The sequence below is a fragment of the Tauraco erythrolophus genome, chromosome 14, assembly GCF_009769465.1.
Source record: "Tauraco erythrolophus isolate bTauEry1 chromosome 14, bTauEry1.pri, whole genome shotgun sequence".
NCBI lineage: Eukaryota > Metazoa > Chordata > Aves > Musophagiformes > Musophagidae > Tauraco > Tauraco erythrolophus.
Window position 1 is genome coordinate 15,626,460 of NC_141478.1, and position 27,335 is coordinate 15,653,794.

The 27,335-nt window shown below is 41.0% G+C and overlaps 1 protein-coding gene across 1 annotated transcript in view; it reads left to right on the plus strand.

The window, feature by feature from the left end:
- Positions 1-16,326: 16,326 nt before the first annotated feature.
- Positions 16,327-27,335, plus strand: part of MYZAP (myocardial zonula adherens protein) — a 46,393-nt gene continuing 35,384 nt past the window's right edge. Inside the window, 6 exon segments of the mRNA XM_086620116.1 lie at positions 16,327-16,374; positions 16,376-16,429; positions 16,432-16,533; positions 16,569-16,679; positions 16,681-16,800; positions 22,877-22,966. Of these exon segments, the coding sequence (XP_086476242.1) occupies positions 16,327-16,374; positions 16,376-16,429; positions 16,432-16,533; positions 16,569-16,679; positions 16,681-16,800; positions 22,877-22,966 (525 nt within the window).

Below are 27,335 nucleotides of genomic sequence, written 5' to 3' on the forward strand. Positions count from 1 at the left end.
AGCCTTATTTTAGTTATGTTTTTAGCTTACCTTGTGTCTACAAGTAAAGTGAGAGGCAGGCAGTATCTGCAGTCTACTGTGGTGATGTTGCCAGGCTGGTAGCACAAGAAATCATAGAATCATAGAATGGTTTGGGTTGGAAAGGACCTCAAAGATCATCTAGTTCCAACCCCCCTGCCATGGGCAGGGAAACCCTCCACTACACAAGGTTGCTCAAAGCCCCATCCAACCTGGCCTTGAACACTTCCAGGGATGGGGCATCCACAGCTTCTCTGGGCAACCTGTTCTAGTGCCTCACCACCCTCAGAGTGAAGAATTTCTTCCTTAGATCTAATCTAAATCTCCTCTCTTTCAGTTTAAAGCCATTACCCCTTGTCGTGTCACTACATGCCCTTGTAAAAAGTCCCTCTCCAGCTTTCCTGTAGGCCCCCTTTAAGTACTGGAAGGCTGCAATGAGATCATCCTGGAGCCTTCTCTTCTCCAGGCTGAACAGCCCCAACTCTCTCAGCCTGTCTTCATAGTAGAGGTGCTCCAGCCCTCAGATCATCTTCATGGCCCTCCTCTGGACTCACTCCAGCAGCTCCATGTCCTTCTTGTGTTGGGGACTCCAGAGCTGAATGCAGTATTCCAGGTGGGGTCTCATGAGAGCCGAGTAGAGGGGCAGAATCACCTCCCTCGACCTGCTGGCCACGCTCCTTTTGATACAGCCCAGGATACGGTTGGCTTTCTGGGCTGCCAGCACACATTGCTGGCTGATGTTGAGCTTCTCACCCACCAGCACTCCCAAGTCCTTTTCTTCCGTGCTGCTCTCAATCCATTCTCCGCCCAGCCTGTACTTGTGCTTGGGATTGCCCCGACCCATGTGCAGGACCTTGCACTTGGCCTTGTTGAACTTCATGAGGTTCTCACTGGCCCACCTCTCCAGCTTGTCAAGGTCCCTCTGGATGGCATCCCTTCCCTCCAGCGTTTTCACAACACCACACAGGTGTCATCTTCAAACTTGCTGAGGGTGCACTCGATCCCACTGTCCATGTCACCAACAAAGATGTTAAATACTGACCCCTGAGGAACACCACTCGTCATTGACCTTCACTTGGACATTGAACCGTTGACCACAACTCTTTGAGTTCGACCATCCAGCGAATTCCTTATCCACTGAGTGGTCCATCCGTCAAATCCATGTCTCCATGCACTGTGGGCATGACAATAAACACTTGTCTTTGAGCTTATTTGAGCAAAATAATGAGCTTTTTGTACTCGCGCAATTACCGCTTACCTAGCCTCTTGTTGCAATATGTTTGTATTCACCTGCAGGGCTTTTACTGTAAAACTTCGCAGTGCTGTTTCCAGGAAAGGTAGGTGCTTATGACTCAAAGTGGGATGACAAAAGCCTCGAGGGCCTGTGTATAAACTGCAGCATCTGTACATGTCAATGTGCCATCAAATGAATGACGTTAGAAGTTGAATCTGAAGGGCAGCACAGGTGGCAGGAGGAAATTGAATACCTGGGAACTTAGTGAGGTAGGGAGCCTGCCTAGATTTGTTCTGTATGGCATCAAGCTTACCACCAGTGTACAGGATGAGTAACTCCTGGATAGAGTAGATCTCCACACTGAGTGATTAAATAGACCTGTACCTCCTACACCTGCCAAGCCTGGAGCATGAGATAGCAGGTAATTGAGCTTTGATTTCACAATTTTTTTTAAGTCTTGTCATTTTAGCTTTTCTTCTCAATAACATAAAGATACCAGCCTGCCAGCCACAGAGCATATTGGTGATACGCACTGCGCAAACTGCAGTTACACTTTCCTGAAGTCTACGTGCAGTGACGCGCTGCTGACCGCAAACACTGCAGGCACCAGCCGTGAGGCCTTTGGAGGATGCTCTGCCACCGAGTGCAGAGAATCAGATAAAGGCAGCACGTTTTAACTTTGATTGGCACTCTATCTAGTCAGTGCTATTGTTCTCCTCACCTTCATAATTTTACAAATTTAGAAGTAACATGGAAGGAAAAAGGGAGATTGATACCCATTAACTTTGCTGCTCCTCTGAAATTCTTCTGTGCTATGCAGAGCTTAACATTTCTGGCTCTTGAGAAAAATGAAAAAAAAAGTCCACAGTAAGGGAAAGCTGGTGCAAGATTTCTGGAGAAAGAAGGACTATTTTTCCACGGAAAACGTTTGAAAATCTTAAACATGGGAACCGCAGTCATGACGGGGACACTTCGGAGAAGCCGTTCCCGTCCCCGCAGGTGGCAGCAGAGAGCGGCGGCCGCGGGGGAGCCCCGCCTGCGGCTCAGAGGGTCTCCTGCAAATGCGGGTCCTAATCCCGTTTGGCAGGTATGGCTTTTAATACGTCGTGAACTGCGTTAAATGACGCGACGCCCTCTGTATACCACGAATGTATGCATTTTGCCAAAATACAGGGGTGTGTTGCAAAGAATCTCTCACACCCATGAAGCTGGTGATGGCGTCACCAGTGTGGAGGTGATAAATGGCCCACTGGCACTACTGCAATATTTTGTTGCTGGCATCCTTCAGTATAGTGAGGATGGCAAAATTCATCCCTCTGCACTGCTAAGCAGCCACTGTGGCTGTCATTGCAGCTGAGGTATTGCACCCTCCCTGTTGTCTTGTGTTAATTATGCCCTAATAGTGCACCTTTTGTCTTGTTTTCCCAGGCAGCAACTGGCATGGAGCCAATCGCAATGCTCAGTCTGCAAAGAGCGTTCATATATAAACTAACCGAAGAGAGATTGACAAGCTAAAAAGGGTATCTTGAAGCTTTGGAATCTTGAGATTGAGCTCCTGCCAGAGCACAAGTTTCTTGCAAGAGGGGGGAAATTATTTAATCCTCCTTCGATATCATTTCTCCAGCAATGAAATACAACAGCCAGATTGCTATTCAAGCAGTAATCTGTACGGAAAATGACCTGCCACTCAACAAGAATCCTTTTCAGTATAGAACCACAGTCAAACTAGCATTCAAGGTGTTAAAGTGCATGAAGTGACTAATGTGAGAAGCGGTATGATGTTTTCCTGTAAAAGTGCTGTTCCTGTAAGAAGTACTCAGATACTATTGCATGACTCTAAGAGGACAGAAAAATGAGCAGTCCTGAGTCTGAAGAAATTAGTTTATCAAGGACAGAAAGAGCATAGATGACATCTACTCTTTAACCATTTTGTAACACTGTAACAAGGAGACAATCACCAGGACGGAGCAAGGAGAATCAAAATTAGTACCTTTTTATACAGCATGATTAGACACGTTGGTACTAATGATGATAATTTAGCAAGAAACAGAAAGTTCATAGCTGGTAAGAACGCCCATTATTCATGAAAATGTGTTAGCAGGAGTTACTAAACCTATAGTTCAGGAATTAAGCCAATCTCTAATGATTAGAAGTCCAGGGAGATATTTGGAGGGAATGGGAGGATAATTAACTTCTATCTCCTGTGAAGTTCTTACATATCTTTCTGAAACAGGAAATCCTGGCCACTGATAGACAAGATAGACAGCAGCTCTGATGCAGTCTGGGCATTTGTACTACTCTGCATAATACTGAATGATGATCTGGGAGGCAATATGAGGTAGTTCGTGACTACGGCTGGACTATGACTTGACAGAGTTTATCAGAAACCAAGTTGTCTTTTGCCTCAATGTTTTAACGTATTCTTAAGGAAACTATTTTTAATGCTGCTTTAGACCTGAGTTCATTCCATCTAACTTCAGGCACTGATCTAGGAGGGTGTCAGCAGTGTAAGAAAAGTATAAGCAGGTACGTTCATGCTTTCATTAGGAGAGTGGAGTGTTTACACTTCATGTTGTGATCTTTCTCAGAATTTTCCCTTTTTTTCATCTGACTTGATAAGATCCCAATATCTCTCTCCCTCACTTAAAACAGGATCTGTTTGATGTTTGCTTACTGGAATATGGATAAACTCCAGTGGCCAGCCCAGTTGCAAAGATACTGTTTGTGACATGCAGAACATGACATCTGCAGTCTAGTGAGTTTTGAGGAGTCACCATTTCACAGTGTGGGCCCTAAGAGTTCCTCCACTTTTCCAGAATTTACACAGGACAGAATGACTGTGATGAAATGCTTATGGTTTTATATGTTAACAAGACCACAATTTCTACTTGAACAGGTCCCCCACTTTGTGTCACCAAGCTCTGTACAAAATCATGCTATTCTAGCCCAAGGGAAACCTCAGAATTTCTACACAGGGAAAACCTTCTTTTTGGAAGGTTTTACATTAAAATGAAAAGATGGTATTTAGGAAGAGACAGCTGAAAATTCAGCCAAAGCAATTATAATTGTCTAGACCATATGTGGCTACAGAAACAGTGGAATTCAAGTTATATCTACCTAACAGGGTAAGTCAGTGAATTATAACCTTTGTATTGCTGTTGCTAAGTTGTTGCTGGTTCCCAAACATGCTAAGTTAAAGGTAGCCAAGGAATCTGACTTCTATACTGCAGCTATTTCTGGTACTGTCAAAGAGCAATCTATCCACAAGCTGAAAACTTTCCAGAGAATTTGATGGGATCTGTGGAAACTACACTGAACACCTGCAGTATTAATAGAAAGTTAATAAACAACATCAGCCACAAAAGCTTAAAAACTGAATAAATTGTGTAGGTTCTGTAGATGGAGAAAACATACAAAAGACATTTGAATTATGCTGGCAGTGCTATTTTGGCAATACAGAAACAGACTCCAAAGAATCTTAAAGCTATATGGTTGACAATATGCACTCAAGAAATCTGTGGACGTGGGCCAGTAGCAAGCATGTAAAAAAACCCTGCTCTATTTCAGGTATCCTTAATGCTGGTGTTCATCTGTATGTGTGTTTGTGTGGTTGTCCTGCATTGCAAAAATCCAACATAGATATGTGGACAAGTTAAGTCAGGTTCCCATCAGGGTCAAAACTTCACCCAAATATCCAAATATGTTTCAACTCATTATTTTTCTAGATACTTCTATTGCCGTCAGAGAATCACCTTTATACTGAAATGATTCCAAATCTGAGAGTGAGATCCTGTTTATGTTATGCAGAAAAGGCGTACCATTAAACAGGAAGGTTTCACCAACTGGGTAGGACCCAGAAAGTGTTCTAGTTATACTCATCTTCCATTGCAATTTATACTGACATCGGCCACTATTCCTTGCATAAGCCAAGGAAAGGAAAACAATATTCTACTGAGAAATCTGCTTCAACATTGTCTCCTTAAGGACAGGGACAGAAATGCTCAGCAGGAATACAATTCTGGGGGGCACTTTGATGATTTTTGTTCAATGTTTAATTCTACAGCATCTTTTTGTCTAAGTATTTTCTCTCTCCTATTAATTCATCAAAATACTAAACATGTATATTAACAGAGAACTCCAAAAGTCTACAGACTCCATAACTCTTCCTTAAGAGCTTGCTAGCCAGACTGCTCTCAGAACATTTTATGTACTGTTCATTCTAATACTTTAGCAAAAGTACAGTCTGTCATCAGACAGCGAATTGAAAATTTCTAAAGTGTTTGTTAGTCCCACAAATGGTTTACTCAATTAAAATGAGCTAGAAAATGAACAACCATCAGGTGTTTTCAAGGTATCCAGTGCATGCTATTAATGTATTAATATATTATAGCCTTTGCGCAACATCTGTAGAAATTACTGGGAATTTTGCTATTGATTTTAGAGGGAGGAAGATTTGGCCTTGTGTTACTATATTAATCATTAGGTAAATATTTCTCTAAAAGATAGGAATGTAGAAATTTCCATGGGCAGAGTGATGGTCTAACATCTTGTTTTCAATGGTGGCCAATTCCCAGGGCCCCATAGGAAGGCAAATCCCCTCCTTTCCTTCCTGCCATGTCTAGTGTCAGTTGTGTCACAGGAGACTACTGTCACTGTCTCTCTGATCATTGCTAGCCATGGGTTAAACCTGATTGATAGCTCCGGCTGATTTCCTGCTAGCTAACTCACCATTTTGTCTGACCCAAACCCGATCCTGTACAGGTATCTGTAGGTATCTCTTCCTTCAATGCTAGTAACTTCTTTGTTCAGTGACCTGTGGCAGCAGTGAATCTCCAGGTTAATTATAAAATGCAATAAGATATTTCCTTCGTACTACTTTAATTCTATTAACCCACATTAATAACCAGAGCACCTCCGTTTACTTCTCAGTTATTATCAGACAAATGATAGTAAAAATGAGAGGAGAAGTAGGGCAATTGTCTTTTAGTAATTTTTTTATGTCTTTCTGTTCTGGTTCTGCAGTAAGGAGAATAGGTGTTGCGGACAGGTCTGTTCTAAGCATTCATTACTATCCATACCCCTCTTTTATATCTACTTTATCAGCTTATGTTAGAATACTGCAGTTCTAAAATCAGCAAGATTAAATTGTACTAACTAAAAGACATTGTTAATCAACTGTCATGCATGTGACTGTGTATGTGTGCATTTAAAAAAAGCTTTGTGAGTCCTACGTAGACAAAGCAAATGTGGAAAGAACAACCCTTGCAGAAGCTGTGTTTTGGAATAAATACAGCAGCCCTATAGAGCTTGCTCTCCATGCTGAAATACTTATGCAAAAAAACAAACCTGCAACAGGGAAGAACTAAAATACGTCTCTTGAGATATGCCGTTTCTGTTTCCCCCTGCCAGGTGAAGAGATTCTGCTCAAGCAAGCTATAGGATATGTGCCCTATTAGGCCAACTCAAGGAGGCCTAATAGAATCCCATGTGTTACTCAGTCCAGCCACTCCAGTAGCTTTTCAAGCTTTCAGGTAACTCTTCTCAAAGATTTCCAGAGGTGGAAATGGTGCTCTATTAACCTATAATAAATAAACTTCTTGAAGTAATCTGGATAGGCCAAAACTGCAGCAAAATCCCTAAGCGTGGTAAGGTTATGAGAAAGAGAAAGAATAGCATTTAATCGTTGAGTGAAATTCAATCTTCAAGTTAATGCTGATGACACCTTATAGAAATCTATATCTACAAAATTAAATATACATTATTAAAGTTAATTTGGGCAATTAAAGACTTCATCAACAGACATGGTTTGAAATCTTTTTACATGCATGTCAGAAGTGCATGTCAGAAGCACTAGAGACAGGGCCAGGCATCTGAATAGAAAGAACAGGATAAAATGGAGTTAAGAGTGATACGAAAGAGAACCGGCCTTCGCCACAGCCTGCAAAGCGTTTGTCGTAGTATAGTCACTGTGCATGGCTTTCTGTGTGGGTTTTTTTTTTTCCTGCATTTCCCGTGGTTCAAGTATTTATGTTAGGAACAGTAGATTTTAGGCATATTCTGGAATGCAGGGAAAACATAAGAATTTTAGGGAGACTTCTGCCATCCAAATTTCCTGACTGGAATAAATTTACGGAATAAATCAAAGCCTAACAGAAGTGCATGGGTCTTTCAAGTCATTTCAAAGGTCTTTTGATCAAGTACTCACTACTTTTTGTTGTGGTTTTCTCTGCAGAGAGAAACCTGATGGGAATAGTTCCAGTGCAGAAAGAATTTAATTTCATAGTAGAAACTTTAATTTCTGAATTATGAGTGATCTCATTAACTGGTTTATTTCGTTTTGTAGACCAGCCTTTGTCACTCAAAAGCCACAGGCTTACTTAGAGTTCACATTATCATCAAGCAGGCAGAACGTCAGGAAATCCTGCTCCACTGGTCCAAGTCACTGATACTGGTTAGATCTATTTAAAAGTCTGTAATATTTCTTGAAACTGCCTTCCTGGAGTAGTTCACATCTCTTCCTCTGTGATCAGGACCCAGAACTATGCTGTTCTCAGCTGGGTGATGCACCCTATGCAGGTGAAGGAAAAACATACTCCTCCTCCTGGGCAAAGCAGGCTGAAAGATGACATGCTGGAAATCTGGGGAGTGGCCATCCAGACTCACAGGTACAGTGTGTGACCAAATATATAAGTGGTTAGGTGTGTGAATCCATTTCCTTCCTAGGACTGTGTCTATTGTTAGAGGGGCATTTCCCTAAGTAATATTTAATTATTTGGTCGAGCTATTAGTAAGTACCCTTAACTATTTAGTCCTCCTTACACTCCCTCCTAATAACTTAACTTTAGTTAGGTTCAACAATATCTTCTGTATTAATTATAACTTTGCTTCTTTTTCTCTTATTATAATAGCTTATGCACAGAGGAAATGAGACAGTTCTTGGTGACAGGATAAGAAAATTCTCCTTATACTGTAGATACAGATATGTCACTAAAATGGTTTTTGAAACTGGAGGGACCAAAGTTTTCCCGGTGAAAGTTCCCTAACATCCAGAATCAGTATGACCTCATATTTTGTGGTTAAAATACCTCCCCTTCCACCTTATTTTCTTTTTATATGATTTCTAATAAACTTCTTTTTAGTGTGTAGAAAGAAAATAAATAGTAGAACCAGATCTTCCACTTGTACTTCACAACTTCTATGCACAGCTTCCTGTCTCAGCTACATATGTAATAGGGCAATGGGCTGGGAGAGTCGTTAAGAACTGCTAAATTCCCATGTGTATCATTCAGAGAAGGGGAACATGGGAATCCGGACGACCAAAAACTTCTGTAGCATCTGTGCAGATGTTCTAGACAAATGCAAGGTTGCTTTGTTGTTTAGAAAAATGTTCCATCATCCTCTGCCCTGAAGCAGTGCTGAAGTCCACCACTTGCTATTCTAGCCTTCTACCATAAAATAGAGCTGAAGCAGAATATAGTTTTTCCTCATCTTCATCTTTTATGTTTCCTTTCCTGAGAAGAAATAAAGGTGAAACGTGTCTCATCTTCCCCTTCGTAAGCTAAAAGAAGTCAGTCAAATATATGTAGTGATGTATGTTCCTACTCCCTGAAATACATCCATTCTTTACGCTTACAGAAGAACTTGCTCTCCACAATTTATTTCTGCTTCTAAACTTTCCTTATTTCCTGCCACAACAACAATACTGAAATCAATCTTTTGGAAGAGATCTGTCCTTTGACATTATCTCCAGGGAGTGGAATATGATTTTAAATGCAGCTACCTAACAATATAACTGTGGTGCTAATGGTGGGGCGTGCCTGTTTTCTACTCTCCTACTTACCTTAATGAGTTCAATTATGTGACCTGGCCAAGTCACACCCCTATGTGAACAATGCTGTTGCTCCTGTGCTGCATTATTTTTACACGACATTTATGCTGAACTGTCCTGCTTGCCTGGACTGACTAAACCAAAACCTACTGCTAAAGAATGAATGACAGGCTTCTAGCGTTGCACGTGTGTCTTGGGCCACGTTGCTGTGGGCTGTGACCCACTTGTTAACATTAGGTTAACCTAACTTGTGTAGGTTAACACACCTACATTGAAGAGGAAATGGTGAAGATGAATCAAAGGGTAGTACTTTTTCTGCTGAATCAGGACTGGATTAATGCCCTGTATGCTTCAGCAAAATCTGAAGTGATGCTATCTAAATCCCTAAGAATTTGTGATTGAAAAATGACAGTGCTATTTTTTCATTCATATGCATCCACATATTCATGATCACTGAAACTGTCCTATATTTGTCTCCACATATTTTATATCTCTCTGTTGATTTTGGTAAAGTCCAAGGTTTTATTTTTTATTTAACAAAATGAAAGCCATGACTATAGCTGTGTAAATATTGTGACTTATAGACATGCTCAATCAAAAGCCCTTCCAAATAAAGCTAAAAATATGTCTTTTTTCCTGAAAAACATGCCCTTCTAGGGTTTTGCAGCCTTCTTTAAAATCTTAGCAGTAATTTTTATGTCACTACTAATTGATTTTTAACAGTTTGAGTCTGCAAATCGTAGGTACCAGTTGTAATCCTCATTTTTCTGCTACGCGCATAAACTGTGTGAAATACACCAACATACATAAATATATATAAAGGTACATGACTGAATCTTGTTACTACTATCATTAGCTGATTGGCTTTGATGGACTTGCTCAATGTCCTTGCCCAGATATGGCTTTGAGTGACTAACCCATTCTCTTTTGTCCTTTCTGTCTCTTCCAGATGAAATGATAGTGCACATTGCCTTGTATTATTTATGGAGCTATCTAGCATTTTGTGCCTTTATTGATATATAGTTAAAAAGTACTTTGAGAACCTCAACAGGAAGATGGACTTTAAGTAGGAAATAGGATAACAATTAAAAGCAGAAAACATTAAAATAAACATTTATTGCAATTATAGTCTATGACTCTATATGATCAGTAAAGATGGAATCAAGCTGTTATTGCAGGTAACTCCAGGAAGTTCTTTTTTTTGTTCAATTCAATCATAACTGAAATAATCACATAAAATGGGTACTGAAGGCTTTGCAAAATAAAATACATATTCTGCATTTCAAACTCCTAGTGTGGGAATTCTTAATTACAGATTTGTACATGTGAGATCAGTAGAGGAGGCTCCAAGTTTCTGTAGTAACCATGTATTAGCCATGTTAAGAGTGTTAAGTGACAGCAAACAGTTATATTGATTGGTTTGAGAAGTGATCTGATGCTTGTAGGTAAACCAAGCTGGACGTTTCGATAGCTCTATGTGTTACGTTTCTTCAAAGGTAGCTATAAACCACAGAAGCTCCAAATGCAGCAAAGACGTATTTGCCAGTGAAGGATGAATTATTGCTCAAGATAAGAACTGTACAATATTATATATTGGTTTATATATTGCATATAAGGGGACCTAAGACTATGAAATTTGGTGGCTCCATTTCTGATATGTGTCCCTTAATAAGCTGTTTTATGACCGTTAGCGGCTTAAAGTTTCCTGCTACCTGTAATGCCCAAAAAGGAGAGCTTGAGAGTTACATGATGCTGAGCTAAGTGTGTGCCTGTAAAATACAAGGGTGAAAGCTAGCAGAAAAAAGAAACAGCTCTGAGAGAAAAGAGATGATCAAGCCCACAGGTCTTACTGAGTCTGGTTCTGAAATATTTTACATGCATCTGTCCATTTGATAATCTCTGCTGTAAATGGGTTTCATGCCCTAGGGATGATGAAGGCAGAATAGATTTTAATCCCCCTGGAAAGTGAAGGCTATTAGAAGTTAATTATAACACCTCATTTTTGTAGCAATACAAATGGGACTTTATAACCTTAATGACCACAGGTGTGAGGTTTTGTTCAATTTGTAACTCTGCAATTATTCCTAAATCCCACAGGATTAATATTCCAGTTGATCAAGTGTTATTGGAATTTTTCTTCTTCCTCTGGACTCTGTCAGCAGTTAGCCTGAAGATGGAGATTTTGACGAAAAAAAAAATCAGTCTTTTATCGTGCCCATATTTAGGCAATTTGTTAAGGTAAGACCAGGCTACTGACTCCTGCAGGATTTTTTTAATGATCTGCTATTCTGTGAGGGCAGACCTACTTCTTACTCCATGTATTGTATGCTCTGTTGCCCGTCTTGTGACCAAGGGCTTTTCATATAAAGGCCTTTTGATTCTTTGACATCCTGTTACGTTTTCCCCACTGCATAATGATCTTTGGGCCTACTGGGAAGAAGACGTTTCAGTAATGCTGGGAGTGGGGAACAAGGTAGTCTAAAAAAAATGAAGAAGGTGCCTACACTTTAAATTTCTTGTGTTTTTTGAGTAATTATATTAGCTACTTCTAATACAGCAACTATCGTTCTAGGTATTCATACTATAGTGTCATCATGTAATTAACCTGCTGTGCCTTTGGATCACTGCATTCACAAAGCACTGGCAGGTTTTGAAAGCTCAGCATCCTGGTCAGGTTATGCTCTGCCACCACATTGTGTATTGTCTATGAGCAGTCTGTATGACACTGTATACCTTTTGTGTAGTCTGTCAACTGTAAAAATCAGTAGAATGCTGTTGTTTTAGTCAAACTAATTCCCAAGTAGTGATTTACTTTCCATTCCCTCAACCTGTTTCTGTAAACTAGTGTCAGGTCCAAACCACAGACAGCATGAAATGCTCACAACAGCATACTATGACCCCTGCAGGGAAAAAGAGCTATAAACTGTGGCAAATCTTCTTCAGACTGTATCAGAACCAAGGAGGCTAGGTCACAGGTCCTGACAAACAGGGAGAAGCTGAAACCAAGCAGGCATTTCTCCCTGATCTCTCAGGAAGTGAAGGAAGGAGTGACTCTACAGATTGTCACTTTTTGGCTTAAGTCTCTATTAGGAGTGAGAGGGTGGCAAATGTGGAATAATGAGCTGCAGCCAGAAATACATGCAGAGCTTGCCCTATGCAAGGACAGATGCTGGCCAGGAGAGCTCCTTTCAGAGCAGAGAACTGTTGCTTGCTAGAAGGCCGTCACCTTTACCACTGTCAGTGGGGAGTCTGTCATGTTGAGGCTGAAAAGAGAGTGGTCCTGTCACAGGAGAGATACCAAGAAAGCAAACCCACAATTCAAGGATCTCCTGAGTCAATAGTTGTAGACATATCTTCATGTTTTATAGCCTTCATAGCTTGTCTTCCACGAGTTTATCCAGCGGCTTTTTGAGAGCGTTTATACTTTTCATAATCAGAGTATCCTCTGCCATAATTTAATTTCACACATAAATGCAGTGTCTGGTTTACTTAAAATCCATTGTTCCCAAGGGTAGGAAATAATGAATAGCCATTCCTCATTCACTTCTGCATACCAGCCATGATCTCCTACGCCTCTGTTGCCCATTCCCCACCACTGTCTTCTGTCCAAGCTGAAGATCCCAAATCTGTTTATCCTGTCTTCATCCAAAAATAATTATACAACTTTGAGCTTTTTTGCAGCCCTTGTGTGTCCTGCACATCTTCTCTTGAGCTTCCTTTTTCCTTCCTAGGGGTACCAGGTGTTCACTCAATACTAGCAGCTGGCTCCATAATCCCTGTAGTGTATCAGAGCTTTGGGGATGGAGGAAAAGTTATTCCAAATGTTGCTTTTATGCAAAGAGAGGTATTTGTTGATTTTTTTTTTTTTTGAGTCTGACTTCTACATGTTCATCTCAGCCTTGACAGAGCTTAGTGATTATAAGGTATTTTCAAATGTTTACTGTGCACATAGGACCACACAGCCTACACAAGGGCTGAAGAGACTGCAGGTGGGTGCATGGCACACAGCCAACAAACAGGCAGAAAAGAAATTAGACTCCTCACTACACTTGGTCAGCTCGCTGACTGGAGAGAAGGGAAGGACATAATTCATAAAATATTCCAAAAAAGCAAACTACTAACTGTGCCTGCAGGTTATTCTTTCTTGGAGGATTTTGAGGATGTGCCCAAAAGTAGAAGGTGCTCCTGTTCAAACAGATATTGGTAAATCAGGTAGCCATGGCCTGCTGCTATTTTCCGAGAATGAGGAGACCTGCCAGTAACGTAGACAAAACTGAGAAAACTATAGTTGTATTATCTGTCTTTGTATTATTCATGGACAAGTCTTTTCCTCATCTGCACCAATAACATTTCCATGAAAATTATCAAAATTCTCAAGGTTGATGCAGACCTTGCAAATTACAGAATCATAGAATGGTTTGGGTTGGAAGGGACCTCAAAGATCATCCAGTTCCAACCACCCTGCCATGGGCAGGGAAACCCTCCACTACACCAGGTTGCCCAAAGCCTCATCCAACCTGGCCTTGAACACTTCCAGGGATGGGGAATCCACAGCTTCTCTGGGCAACCTGTTCCAGTGCCTCACCATCCTCAGAGTGAAAAATTTCTTCCTTGGATCTAATCTAAATCTGCCCTCTTTCAGTTTAAAGCCATTGCCCCTTGTGCAATCACTACATGCCCTTGGAAAAAGTCCCTCTTCAGCTTTCCTGTAGGCCCCCTTTAAGTACTGGAAGGCTGCTATAAGATCACCCTGGAGCCTTCTCTTCTCCAGGCTGAACAGCCCCAACTCTCTCAGCCTGTCTTCATAGCAGAGGTGCTCCAGCCCCCGGATCATCTTCATGGCCCTCCTCTGGACTCACTCCAGCAGCTCCATGTCCTTCTTCTGTTGTGGACTCCAGAGCTAAATGCAAATTCTCCCAGAGATTCCATTATTGTGCCTTATTCTCTCATGATTTAAGATATGGGAAGGGAGGTCCTTTCCCACAGTGTGGTACAAATTTAGTCTCCATGCCTGTTCTTGGAGAAGCAGTTCTCCTGTTTGTGTCTCGCAGTGACTAGTCAGCCCTGCGTAAACACCTTTTCCCAGAGGGGAATGAAGTCCAGAAGGCACAACTTCTCACTAACCAGGAGAATTTCACAGGTGTATGAACTGAACTCCTTCCCGGCTGAAACCACAAAGGCCACCAGCTGGCTGCATACCAGAATTTAAATTGAGACATTTCTGCTCACCAGAATGACCAGGAAGAAGTAACAACCATTGCTAAGGGACTGCTCAGTGGCTAGGTGACATACTTGTGAAGGAACGTGTTCTTGTTGTCAAAGATAAATCTGTCCATCTGCAACTCCACTCCGAAAGCAGCATTACAACCAGGAGTTAAGACAGTGGATGATTCATATAGAAATGCAGTCGTTTGTAGGCACAAGACACCTTTGCACAAAAGAATTCCTGTAAGATGCAGCCGATCCAAGTTGAGGAAAATCCAAATATAAGTGGTGGTTCTACCTCATTTGCCTTGGGCTATAGTACCTTCCTCAAGTGGAGAAGAGAATAGTAGCTGGGAAAACAACAGAAAAAGATGCTCAATACTAAATGCAGACCCATCCTTCATTCCTCTGGGCCTGGGCAATGCTTTCTTCCCCTTTTCCTCAGATCCTTGTCATGCTGATAGCTCAGTATCTTGCCCTGGGGACGGGGAACTGAGAGGCAGAAGAGAAAGGAGGCCTTGTACACAGAGTTCGAGGCACTGGTAGTTCAGCGCAGTTACCATTTTTCCAATGCAAATGACTTCCCTCTCTTTGTTACCGAAAATCCGGAATAAAAAACTTATCAACACCAATGGGATGTAGATAAGCAGACACTTCTTTATTGCGGCGCCGGGTGCACGGGGGATATCTCCTCCTAGCGTGCGCACCTTGCACCAAAATTAAACTTCTTATATAGAGCTTACACATGCATAAACAAATTATTTCCCGAAAATCATTAGCATATTCTTCCCCTATTTCCGATTCTGCGCAATAAAATTTAGAATCATCTGGAAATGAGTCTGGGGTATAATATGGGTAGGTGGTCTATGAGTCGGTGGTCGCGATCTCCCCCTGCCGGAATTACATTTTGCTTAAGTTCACGGTTTCTGGTAATTACCTCATGGTTTCTTGGCAAGTACCCATAACTCGTTAAGGCTGGCCTTCTTCATTCTCATTAACCCAAACCTTGATAGCTACATGCATTCTTCTAGTTCTATGTAAGTATCATAAATCAATTGGTAGGTCAACTTGTACTTGTTATCTAATTTCTACATGATTCTAACTTATCCCTTTGGTCTTGGTACAGGATTATACAAAGACTTTCATAGCAGCATCTGGTTACTGTACGAGCATACTTTTCATTGAAATATTTCTTATAGCTTTATATTATTAAAATGAATTGCAAACTATATTAATTACAAACTATTGATTAAATTCTGATTACTAAAATTCTAAGTATCAGTAACATCTTCAGCGTTCTCCAAATCAGGAGCCAGCATATAGCCATAGCTGCAGGAGTGTTAACATTGTACCGGGCAAGGACATTGCATAGCCATAACTGTGTTTTCTGTGGTCTTAATTATTACAAGGTAATTACATGGACACAGAGGATAACCTATTTTAAAAATGCCGTTATAGTTATTTGTTCCGCAATTTCTTTTAAACAAAAGCATCTCCTTTGGTTGTAACTCCTTTGATTACTGAGGACTGTACTGCTCATCACAGACGCACAAGGCTGCAGCTGCGTGTGCCTAGGCCTGTGCGCAGCGGTGTAGGGCTACGGTGTTCCCTTAGCCCAGGTCCCGGAAGAGACGAGCATCTGAAATGCTGAAGTCCACACCTGCAATCTGGCTAGGGCCAGCTAACTCCAGCGCACCAGACTCACCTCCTTGTTGGACCTTTGGCACTAACGCTTACGCTGTCGCTCCATGCATTGAGCTGCACTGGCCTTGTGCCTCTCACCCGCCGCTGTCTGGGACCCGGGTGCTTTGTGATCAGTCCGGTACCTGTTCCCGGATCACAGATAAGAAACTGGCAGGCCTGGGTGGCACACGAATTGCAGCTGCGGGAAGGAGGGGCGGGCAGCATTCAGCTTTCACGTAGCACTCTCTGGTTAGGGCACTCGGAGGTGGGTAAGGGGAAATGGGACTGAGTGGCCTCCAGTGGCCCCTGCGAGCCCTAACCCCCATTTTCCACTGCCCGGAAGGTGGCTGAGTGGCACATGGACCGGTCTGGGTCTCCTCTCAAAGCCCCTCTCCCCATGCTGCACCCCAAACACCCAAAACTCCGGGGAGCGGAGGGAATGCCGCTCCGCATTGGCACCTCCGCGTCCCAAGGACGAATTTCTCTGGCGCGGCGTCCCGCGGCGACTCTGCCTAGTTCCACGCCACGCGAGGAAACCGCGCACTCGGGCGGCACCGCAGCCGCTGCGGCGACGCGACTTCAGCGGGGCCGGCTGCGGAGCAGGACGCGGCGCTGCGCTCCCCGCGCCCGGCCCGCCCCCGCCGGGCAGCCCGGCCCCCGCGGCCGCCCGCGGCCATGTGCGCGGGGGCGGAGCGGCGCCGCCGGCCAAAGGGAGCCGCAGTCAGTGCCCGCACGGCGGCCCGCGGGGATGCTGCGCTACAGCTCGGGGCTCACGGTCACCGCCACCACCCCCCGGAGGCCGTCTGGCGACGGCGGCCGCACCCGGCGGAAGGTGCGCGGGGCAGCGCGGGGGGGGCGGCGGGGAGGTCCCGCGGTCGGTGTCGCGGGGCGAAGCGGCGGTTAGACACCACCATCCCCCACACCCCCCTTCGGTTTATCTGAGAAGCGGTTTGGTTGTTTCGGTTTGTTTTGGGTTCTTTTCCTTGTTTTCGGTGTTTTCAGGTGAAGCTCGTGCGGTGTATGAGAACACCTTTTTGCGCGTTCGTAGTAGGTGCTGGGAAATGAAGAGCTTTTGGCGTGTCCTGCGAGGCTTTTGTTAGTGCTAGTCCCTGGCTGTTCTTCTGGAAACCTGCGAGGAAGGTGTGCTCGTGTAGGAGACTCCCCCCACCCCTGCCCCCTTGAACTGCGCCTTGATATTTACAACCGAGAATGTGGCTATCCAGGCTCTATCTATTATGAGGAAGTTCACCGTAATGATTTAGATCGCAATTGTAATTTGTTTTTATAATTAGTTCCTCAAATATAGAAACAGGATTTACTGGGTTGGTTTTTTTTGTAGTTTTCATAAATGAGATAAATAATAATAATGTATTAATCTGTTGGGAAACGCTTCTAAAAAGTTGTTAAAACTCTGGCAGGTATGACAGGAATGTCTCCACAGCCACCTTGCTTTAAATAGCACTCTTTTGCTCCTGTAACCCCACTGCTATTGTGAGTGCACATTCCATGTGTGAAGAAATAAATCAAAATAAATGATAAGCTTGTCCTTATGAAGAAATACAATCATGTGATCATGATGCTTCTTGAATTACTTAGTGATTGTTTTGACACTCTGAAAATATGAGTTCATAATTGAAACAATGAAGAATGTCATGTTGCTGTGTTTTACATAATAACCGAGGGTCAGGCTCTTCCATAGAAATAATCCCTGGCCCTCATAAAAATGAAATTGCTTATGTATGTGGAAAAATTAAGATGACTTATAAATCATAGTTATGTTTCCTACATGTCTTCCATGTTCCTATCAAGTTATCCTGGTTTAGTATTTCTTCAAGAAGTTAAGAGAATTTGCACTTAAGTGATAATTTTCTTATTTTCGTCCCCATGATATGTTTCCCAGGGACGATGTAAATGAACTGCATTTGATGATACATTCTTTTGAGGAAATGGTAAAAACCTAATTTGCAAATAAAACCCACTGAGAAGCTGCTGTTCTCTTTTTATAGCGAAACATGGGCCCTTTATCATGAGTTGTCAAAAGACGGGAGGAAGACAGAATAACTGCTGAATAAAGGAAAGATGTGTGTCACATTCCTGTGTGTCTGTGGTCACAGGAACAGTGCCCTTTAATTGTGTGGGAATCTCATAGCAGAGATTTTATAAATGGAGCAGGCTAATCAACAGATAAATGACCAAAGAAAGTACTTTCTTATTCACTTTTTAGGACTGATTGAAATTAAATACCCACTCCTTTTCTGCATTTACCTTCAAAAGTCTAAAAATAACATTGGGTCTTGGGCAAAGCGAATGATTTTTGGCCACTGAGCTGGTAGGTTAGCAGTTACTCGACAAACGTGTTATCCCCAAACCATTTTGTTATCAGATGTTAGAAAGGTCAACAATATTAAATTCTGGGATGTTATCTCTAAAGTTGATTTGAAGCTAGATCAATATTGAACCACATCTCCCCTGTGGGGGTACTGTAAAAATTCTAGAATGGGACTTGTTAGTGGGACAGCCTGTATTTTTTCTATTGCTGTACTAGTAACTTTGGTTATTCTGTAAAAACATTGCTCGTTATTTTAATGCTAGCTCTGTAATTATTTCACTACACAGTTAGCTATGATTAATGCCTTTCTGGGTGCTTTGTTTTTTAGAAGGGGGGAAGAAGAGGCTGAAGAACATTACTCAAACTGAATCTGTCATCTGTATTTGTTTTAAGTTGCACCCTAGTGATTTGAGTAGGATGGTAAATATGAGTGTGGATTGTGGATCTGGGCCATGAATTCTTAACATTTTTAACTAACCTAGATTGGCTTTTTCTTAACTGCCATGCTGTGTTAGCTCTCATCTGTGCTGTTCCACTAGCCTCTTAAAAATTTGGTCAAAAAACATATCTTCACCCTTCAATTTCCATTGCACTCAGCAAACTTTTGCTGTCTGGTTTTGTGCCAGGCTGAACCTGTCAGCCTTTTGTTTTCTTGTCTGCATATTTGTTTCACAAATGATGTCAGATGAGCTTTGGAAATACTGCTCGTGAGTTGTTGGTGTCAAAAAGCCAGAAGTGAACATAAAATGTTGGCACAATTAATATTACTTATATTGTTGGCTTGCCAAAGCTACGGATGCTGCAAATCTAACTAAAATCTGATAGTTTGGAGAGCTGATACCTCCTTCTTCTACTCAGTATTTCTTTTTAAGCTGACAAAGGTACAATGTTGATGACATAAAGTAGGGTAGAAGTATGTCTGTTCTTGGTTTTCCTCACCCGTTCTTACTGTCAGTCAGGAAATTGAATCATAGCCTTTCCCTGCTAGGGGAGTTCTCTTTGGTTCTTCTCCCCACTATCTCTCTGCGTAACCTAATTTGTTTCAGGAAATTACTCTTTCATCCTCAGTTGCGTGTTATTCTGCCATTGTTGGCACTGAGTCGAGGCTCTTCCTGTTAGGATTTTTTTTCCATTTTAAGGCATCACTGCAGCAGTGTTTTGCTGCTGGAGGAGGGCTTGCTGCCATTTCCATGTGAGTCTGTTCATTCATTTGGTCAAGCAAACTCACTGACAAATGGTACAGTGTGTTGTTTCTTCAGGAAGCACTGCACAGCAAGAACAGTGTAGGTACAGTATTCGTAATTGCTTCTGGAGGTTCAAGGAAAAAGCAGTGCCTGTTGTTTTTCCCTTCCAATCTCTATAATGTTCTTGAATTTTAACGGATTTGTCTGTAGTTCTGTCCTTAGGTAGAGTGCGTCATCTGTGGCCCAGGAGGAACAGAAGTGAATGGCTACTTTATACATTTGCCACTGTTTCCCTCGGGGTGCTGAGGAAGTCCTGTTGTTATAAACAATAGCAAGAGTACAGCCTGTATAAGTTTGTCCTAGTGAGGAACTGGGTGGTACTTTGCCACTGCTGTACAAGCCTCACTGGGCATGACTTCAAGGCTGGAATCCTTAGATGATTGCCAATGCCACCCTCTGTTTGACATTTGCATGCAACAAGCTGCAAAGTAAAGCATTACAACTTTAGTTTGTGACAGAAATACTGCCAAAAATATGATACTGATTTGAGGTCGTTTAAAAGTAAGGAGCTAGCATGGAAATGAGGAAATGGGGAAAAAGTGATTCAGGGACTAATAGAAGGCAATGTGAAAAGGGCAAGAAAACCAGTTTAAATTGTAACAATCCTTCGATCGTACTGTGGTTTTGGTTTTAATGAATTACTGTTATTAATTTATATTTCCAACCTAGTTGTGACTTGGCTGCCATCTGTACTGGGCTTTTGTGATTTCCTTCATAGTAACCCTGTAAGACATCAATTGCTGTAACGTGACAGGCAGTCATGATTCACTAACTGGTGTACAGGTACAGAGATAACTACCTATTTACAATCACCACACCATGAATCTTTAAGTATGTTGGCTATTATTAGTCACATACTGACTAACAGGCAAACCATTTGCCAGCTTCGGAGAACCATACACAACTCCTTTTCTCCTAACTTTGAGTTGTCATTATCTGTTTCTATTTAAAATATTTGAGGTATTTTTCATGTTTTCTCCTGACAATCATTTTATTCCTTTTAGTCCAGTTTTCCTTCATTTGAAATCACTGTAAGAGAAAGTTGGCCTCCTCTATCACTTCCTGCACAGCACAGCACAAATTCAGTTCTATTTCCTATTTATGGGTCTGTTTTTTCTGTTTTCCTACATGGAGGAATGCCAGACTCTGTTTCCCTTCTTGTTGTAAACAGGCATGTTTTAAGAGGAAAGAGCCTTGCTAAGCTAATGAGAAGGAAAATCAGGGGGAATGGAAATTAAATAGGTGAGAAGAGGTGGTGTTATTTACCTTATGAATCAATGAGCTCCAAAGCTGAGGAGTTATTATTAATATATCTTGATAACTAACTTGTAAGCAGGAAGCACCTCCAGCTTCTGTAGTACATGGGGAGAGTCTGAGAGTTCTGAGAACACCCATAGCAGTTAATCAGTGTCAAAAGCCAATGTGCAAGGATTCGTTATTTTTAAATGCACTTCATTGTTTCAGAATTTTTTAGCAAATATGAAAGCATAACCTGGTTTTATACTAAGTTTGGGTGGGCTTATGTCACTTTCTCTGTGGCTTCTTGTTCCGGATTTGCTAGCGTATGACTGACTGATGAATTAATTGTGAGGAGCCCACTGCACAAAAAAGTAGCCTCCGCAGATATATCTAAAGAGTAGGTTATCTTTCACCCTGATCTTATTAGAGACTTTTTTTTTAATTCTTTTTTATAATACAGACACAGCTCACATATTTTATGGAAACTTTATCTGGATCTCAGGACACTGTTCCTTATTGGTAGAAGGCCTTGCAGAGGTGAAAGACCAAACTGAGAGAAGAAGATGGAAGGCAATACAAAGTAGCATTTTTTAAATACAGTTGGCAGCGTACCAATAGTGTAAACACTGTTGATTTGTCATGTCAACAGATTTAAAGAAAGGCTGGAAGAAAAATAGTGAAGGTGGTGCTGCAGATATTTGCAGATAGTTTTTCCAGTTGTTTTTGCTTGAGAAGAAGAAAAATTAAAGCTTATTTGAAAAATTGAAAAAGGTCCATTTTTTGGAAACAGAGAAAATGGGAATCCTTGTGATGCTCTGAGCAGGTTGAGTTGGGAAAAGCCTTGAAAGTGAAGTCAAGTTAGCTTAATTGATGAGAGACAGTGGAAGAAGTGAGTTATAAAATGGTAAGTTTGGGGTCTATCAAAAGGACTTTGCTGCTGTGCTCTGAATGCCTGTAAGTGGAACACAACTGCCATTTTTTTCAAGGCAAAAGAAGTGTTGTGATGACCAAGATATGAGCTGTGAGTTTGGGCAAGTGTAATAGAAAGATGTGTTTCAGAGAGAAGGTAGACATTCAGCATGACTGGAAGTAAGTAGTTAGGAGAAACTAGAGAGATCTAGATTTGATGAAATGCTGGGCTATAGAAGAACAGTGATGGTGGCCCACAGTAATCATGAAAGAGATATTTTAGACATACTGAGGAAGAGCTTTAAGAGTGCTGTTCATTGTCAACAGACAGCTGGGAATTCACTGGAAGGTATTGTGCAGCTTCAAATTTGGACAGACAAATTTCTCATTTCATTTGCTATGATCTGTTACAGACTTACAGTTGTTTTCCACAAAAATGTCTCATGAATAGGACTAAGACTGAAAGTTATAACAAATGTCTTGTATGAAATGCATTGCTTTGAAAATATCATTACACCGAAGATCTCGGGCAAGAGCACGGCAAACTGCAACTGGGGATAGAAAGATATCAACCCTATTGGCCTGTTTCCTTAGCAAGAGAATGGCTTTTCTGAAATCAGATAGGAAACAATACCTCTTAAATTTTCTCTGAACCATTTTGAAGCTTAGTTTTTACAAACAACTTATATGTATCAGATTTAAATAATATTCCTATTCACATTCCGTGAAATTCCAGTATTGAGGTATCCTTGCATGAAATAGTTAGATATATATTGAACAGAAAAGAGGCATTCACTCCACAATACACTTTGTGTTTCTAAATAAGCCCTTTTGAAAATTAAAATTATGCCCAATCTGCAAACAAAACTGATAAACTAGTAAATGATGTTCATTGTTCTGTTATCTCAGCTCTCAATGTCATTTATGAGTACATAAGAATATGTTGTTGATTGAAATGGATTTTTGCTATTTCAGGTATGTAGTTGCGCGGATGCCCTTGAATTATTTCTTGCCAGCTAAAAACCTCCCCAACCTTTAAAAAATAAACTTTGTCAGTTATGTGGCAGAACGTAGAAAATACTAAGTTAAAACTTGAATGTTAGTACAGTTCATTCTGTAAAGCAAGGTATTAAATTTTTTTTTTGGTAACATTTAAATCTAAAAGCAAACATTTGTTTTTCTTTTAGATGAATGTCTGTAGGCTACGCTTAACAGTACCACCTGATGAAGGCTCACAGCCTGAACAGGGAGCAAAGGAACCTGAAAGAAAGAAAAACGTAAGTTTTAAGAATCAAAGTTAAATTCTGTATAAACAAGGAGTAAATATTGCCCTCCACAGAAGCTGATATTAGTTGTTTTGGGAGCCCGAAGCTGCCCAGTCATCTTGGAAAACTGAAGAACATGTGGAAGCTGAGCAAGTCAGCTGTGAGCTTTGAGCCTGAGCCTTGGAGTTAGGGATAGCAAAACTGCATGTAAAATAGGACAGAAGTAGAGGAACAGCACAGAAAATGTAAGTGATTTGTGACTGAAGTACCTTTAAGACTTGATTATTTAATATTTACATACTAAAGAGTAGGAAACTGCTATCAAGAGCAGGATCTTGCATTAAACAGGATCTCGATCCTCACCTGAAGGGGATTTTATGTTTCATATAGGCTTAACAGTGTGCAAGATTTGACCCTTAATGTGTATGGGAGCTGGCTTGCCTGGGACTTTGATGCTTTGCTGTTTTGGCCAATTTTGGTAACGTGTGATCTACTAATAAGAAATACAAAATAAAGAATTCAAGATTGTTCTGAAGTGAAAGTGATTGGAAGGTCGTGTGTAGAAGGGTTCAGAAGAGCAATTCTGTAGAAGCAAGTAGTGCGCACATGACAAAAAATCTTACAGCTGCTTTATTGCAAAACTTGTTCTCTAAGAGCTGTTTCAGAGCAGTAGATGATGTTTAATTTGTCTTAAGGATGGAGACTAAAAAGGGAAGCGGACGGGCTCCGCATTCACCACATTTACACTTTGATAACCAAAATCAAACAAGAGGTTGGCTAAGTTTACCAGACCCCATGTCGGAACAGCAATATGACAATAGGAAGCAAAACAACAAGAGGACTTATTTGAAATAATTTCTTAATGGTACTCATAAGCAAAGGTAACTGTAAAATGACTCGGAGGGCAAACTTTTTAAAGCAATAAAGAGAAATGCAAAGTAAAATGGTCAAGATAAAGATTCCTTAACAGATATTTCTTGTGATGGAACCTTGTTTATACTCAGCTTTTCATACGCTGCTCTGGTGGAGTAATAGGTCCTTGGGGATCTATAAACGTTACTTAAAAAATGGATTAGAGAGGCCTTAATGTAAAGTAAATTTGGGCCTCAGACTGGCCTAAGCGTATGGACTCATTGCCCTAAGAGTAATGTAAGTCTGGTTTTAAGGAGCTTAGGTATTAACTCACAGCTTACTCATGTTAGTGTGCTGAGTAGCATAATAATAAGAAAGAATTGTGAAGGATTAGGGCTAGGACAACTTGTAGTGACTTTCTTATGTGACCAAGTTTTTTTTCTCTATGAGACCTTGTATTTAATGAGAGCTTTTTTCCCTCATAATACAAATAAAAGCAAGTGGGTTGTATGTCAGAGAATGTTAAGGAGAGGATATGAAAGGTAACAATACATTATTTGGCTCATCTTACATTCCAGTATGTTGCACAGTGATTTTTAAGAGATGGTATGTAACTTAATTATTGTATGTTCTGAGTAGTCCTCTAAATTTCAGTACTTTTACACAATTTAAAGACTTTTAGAAAGCATACATACAGCCTTCAGAGGTAGATGGGATCTAATTAGTCAATTTCATAGCAATTGAACAGAGTAATTGTGCCATCTACTTGTGTTTTACAGTCTTTGTGTAATTAAAAAAAATAGCCCTGTAGATTGTATAGTCGTAGTGTATAGAAGCAGCTACAAAATCACTGATCATAAACTGTTTTTTTCCTCATGTCTCTAAAACAACAGTAATGTATTACCTGTAGATTTTTATTGTCTATGCAATGTATTGCTTTATGTATTTGAATTAGTTACACAGTAACTTACAGTGCACACAGGACTCTTGGCAAGTCATGCTGTGATACTTTTCTCTTAGTGCAAAATGTAATTAAAAAAACCCCAAACATCTCCTAAAAGCAGCAGCCAGGTATCTCTGCAGGTCCACCCATGTTCAACTGACTCAGTGTTACTGAAAATGCTTAAAGGACTTTGAGAATAACAGGTTTTATGAACGTTAGATAAACCTCACATAGTCCTATGAGAACTATGCTCCCTTCCCTGAAATAGGGATAATAGAGAGAAATTAGGGAACTGCTTGCTTTCTGCCTTGCACTTTATAATTTGAGGTCAAAACATAGAGCTTCACCAAGAATAAAATTTAACAGCAGGTCTCTTGCTGGAATCTAGAGTTCTGTGCTGTCTTTAAATGCTGAGTATTAAGAAAATGGGAACATGGAAAATGTTTTTAGTATTTAAAATATGTTAGTGTGACTTACAGAAATTAACTGCAGAGGTAATCTGTGGGATGGTACAGTTTTTGCTGGAGTGCTCAGGCAGGTCAGGCAGTCTGAGCCTGGCTGCCAGGTGCCGTCCTGTTGAGTTGGACAAGTGCTGGAGACAGACTTCCCTGCCTCTGCCTGCTGCTGGTGAGGGAGGAGAGTAGAGACCTTGCTGTGTCAAAGGGAATGCCAGGAAACTATAAATATACCATGGTGTGGCATTTGTTTGTAATCTCCTCTTTCAAATCTTTCATTAGAAGGAGGCGATTTTGAGCTGCCCTGAGGTGACATAGTGATGGCTTACTGACTATTTGCCACTTTTCTATATCTTTCTGGGCCCAGTACCAGTAAGAGATGTTTCAGTTGCAAAATGAGCTAGTGAACTGCACAGAAGCTCTTGCTAGTGCTGATCATCCCAATAACTTGTTTTGGAGCTTGATGTCAGATCAGAACTGATTCTTCACTGGTTATGTTAGTAGCTGTTAGCTTAGCCTTTTTCATTGTAGTCCAAGTTTAGCAGAAAATGTCTTTCATTAAATATGTATCAGTGCATTAAATTTCTAGATTGACTTTGTTATTGCTTTACATCCATGAAATAAAATGAACCAGTGTAAGACATTAAAGCAAAGTGATGGGAGCTCGGCAGTTTCGTTGCAACAAAATTGCTGCAGGCATTACTGTACTAGGATGGCCTCTCCCTGTCTCTTGTGAAAGGCTGGCAGATGGTACGCAGCTAGAAGTTGATCTCAAAACTGAAGGGCGAGTAAGCTTGTGCTCCAGGTGTCAGGTTGGATTTTTTATGTTCATATTAGGCTATTATACCCTGGAAGAAGCATATGAGAACTGAAGTCACAAGTAGAGGCTGGTGGTTGGTTCATTTGCTTTTTACAGGCCAAAAGCCTACTGCTAAATATCTCTGAATTGACAGCACTTTAGGGGGAGAGAGAATCTGAAACTATTCTGATTTTGTTCCATTACTTATGTTAATGATAGACAGTGGGTGACAGTAGCGTGAGGCTGTTTATTCACCATGAAAGTACAAAGGAATATTGTGCTGCCAGATTGTATGCAAAATCTGTGTGTCCTGAAGCCTGCCTTGTCTTGCATAATAAAGGGCTACCAAGCAATTGTATTGTCCCTGTTTAGGACTGGGCTTATTTTTATCCATCAGTCCATTCTTCACTGTCGTGGCTAAATTTGTAAGTGTCATTGGAAGCTGCAGCTAGGCATTTGAGGGCAGAATATGAAGATATGCATGGATAGATTTTTCTTTTTCATTTGGAGACATGGACAAGAGAATGAAAATGAGATAACATTCTAGAATTGGTGTTACTTTCCTGTCTTTGTGGCTTTCAACAGAGTTTGAGCAGTGTTTAGTCTTAAACTCTAATTGGTACTTTGGCTGTATATATCCTCAAACTCTTCAATGTTCTTATGTTTTTAAGCATCACAACCAAGAAAGGAAACTCTTTTTGCTTCCTAAGCAGGAATACAGAAGCGTTGCAAACATTTTTTTTTTTTCCCCAGCAAAAAAAGTAGGCTGTAAAGAAGCCAGAAGGGGAATTTGCTCCTGCATGTGATGGAGAGAATCAAGCAGAAACTTGTGTTAGGCCTAGACCAAAGAATGTGAGTGCAATGAACATGGGGCTGTTGTGCACATTTAATCTAGGACAGTGCCTGTTTTCTCTGCTGAGCTGCTCCTGCCGGCCCGCTCCCATCAGCATAGCAGAAGTTGTGTCACAACAAATGTGGTTCACCTGCTACAGGTGGCTGGTGTTACTGTTTTTCAGCCTCTCCAGCACTTACTGCTTGATTTTTTTCGTGTGTACTAATTAAGTGACACCTTCATTAAAAACAGCACTACATGAAAACCACAGAAAGAATTTCATTGACTTCTGTGGTTACTGCTGTATTTGTGGTGTCTTATTTTCTTAATGTATAAACATTGATGTTCTATGTAAGGGTTTCATTGATTAGATATGACTGTATAATGCCTGTCACTTCTATTTTTGAGATAGGCATCTAAATTCCACATTTCAAGGAGCTTTAAAGTTGGAATGTGTTAAACAATGCTTCTTGTTTCGTGTCATGAATTTAAGAACACTC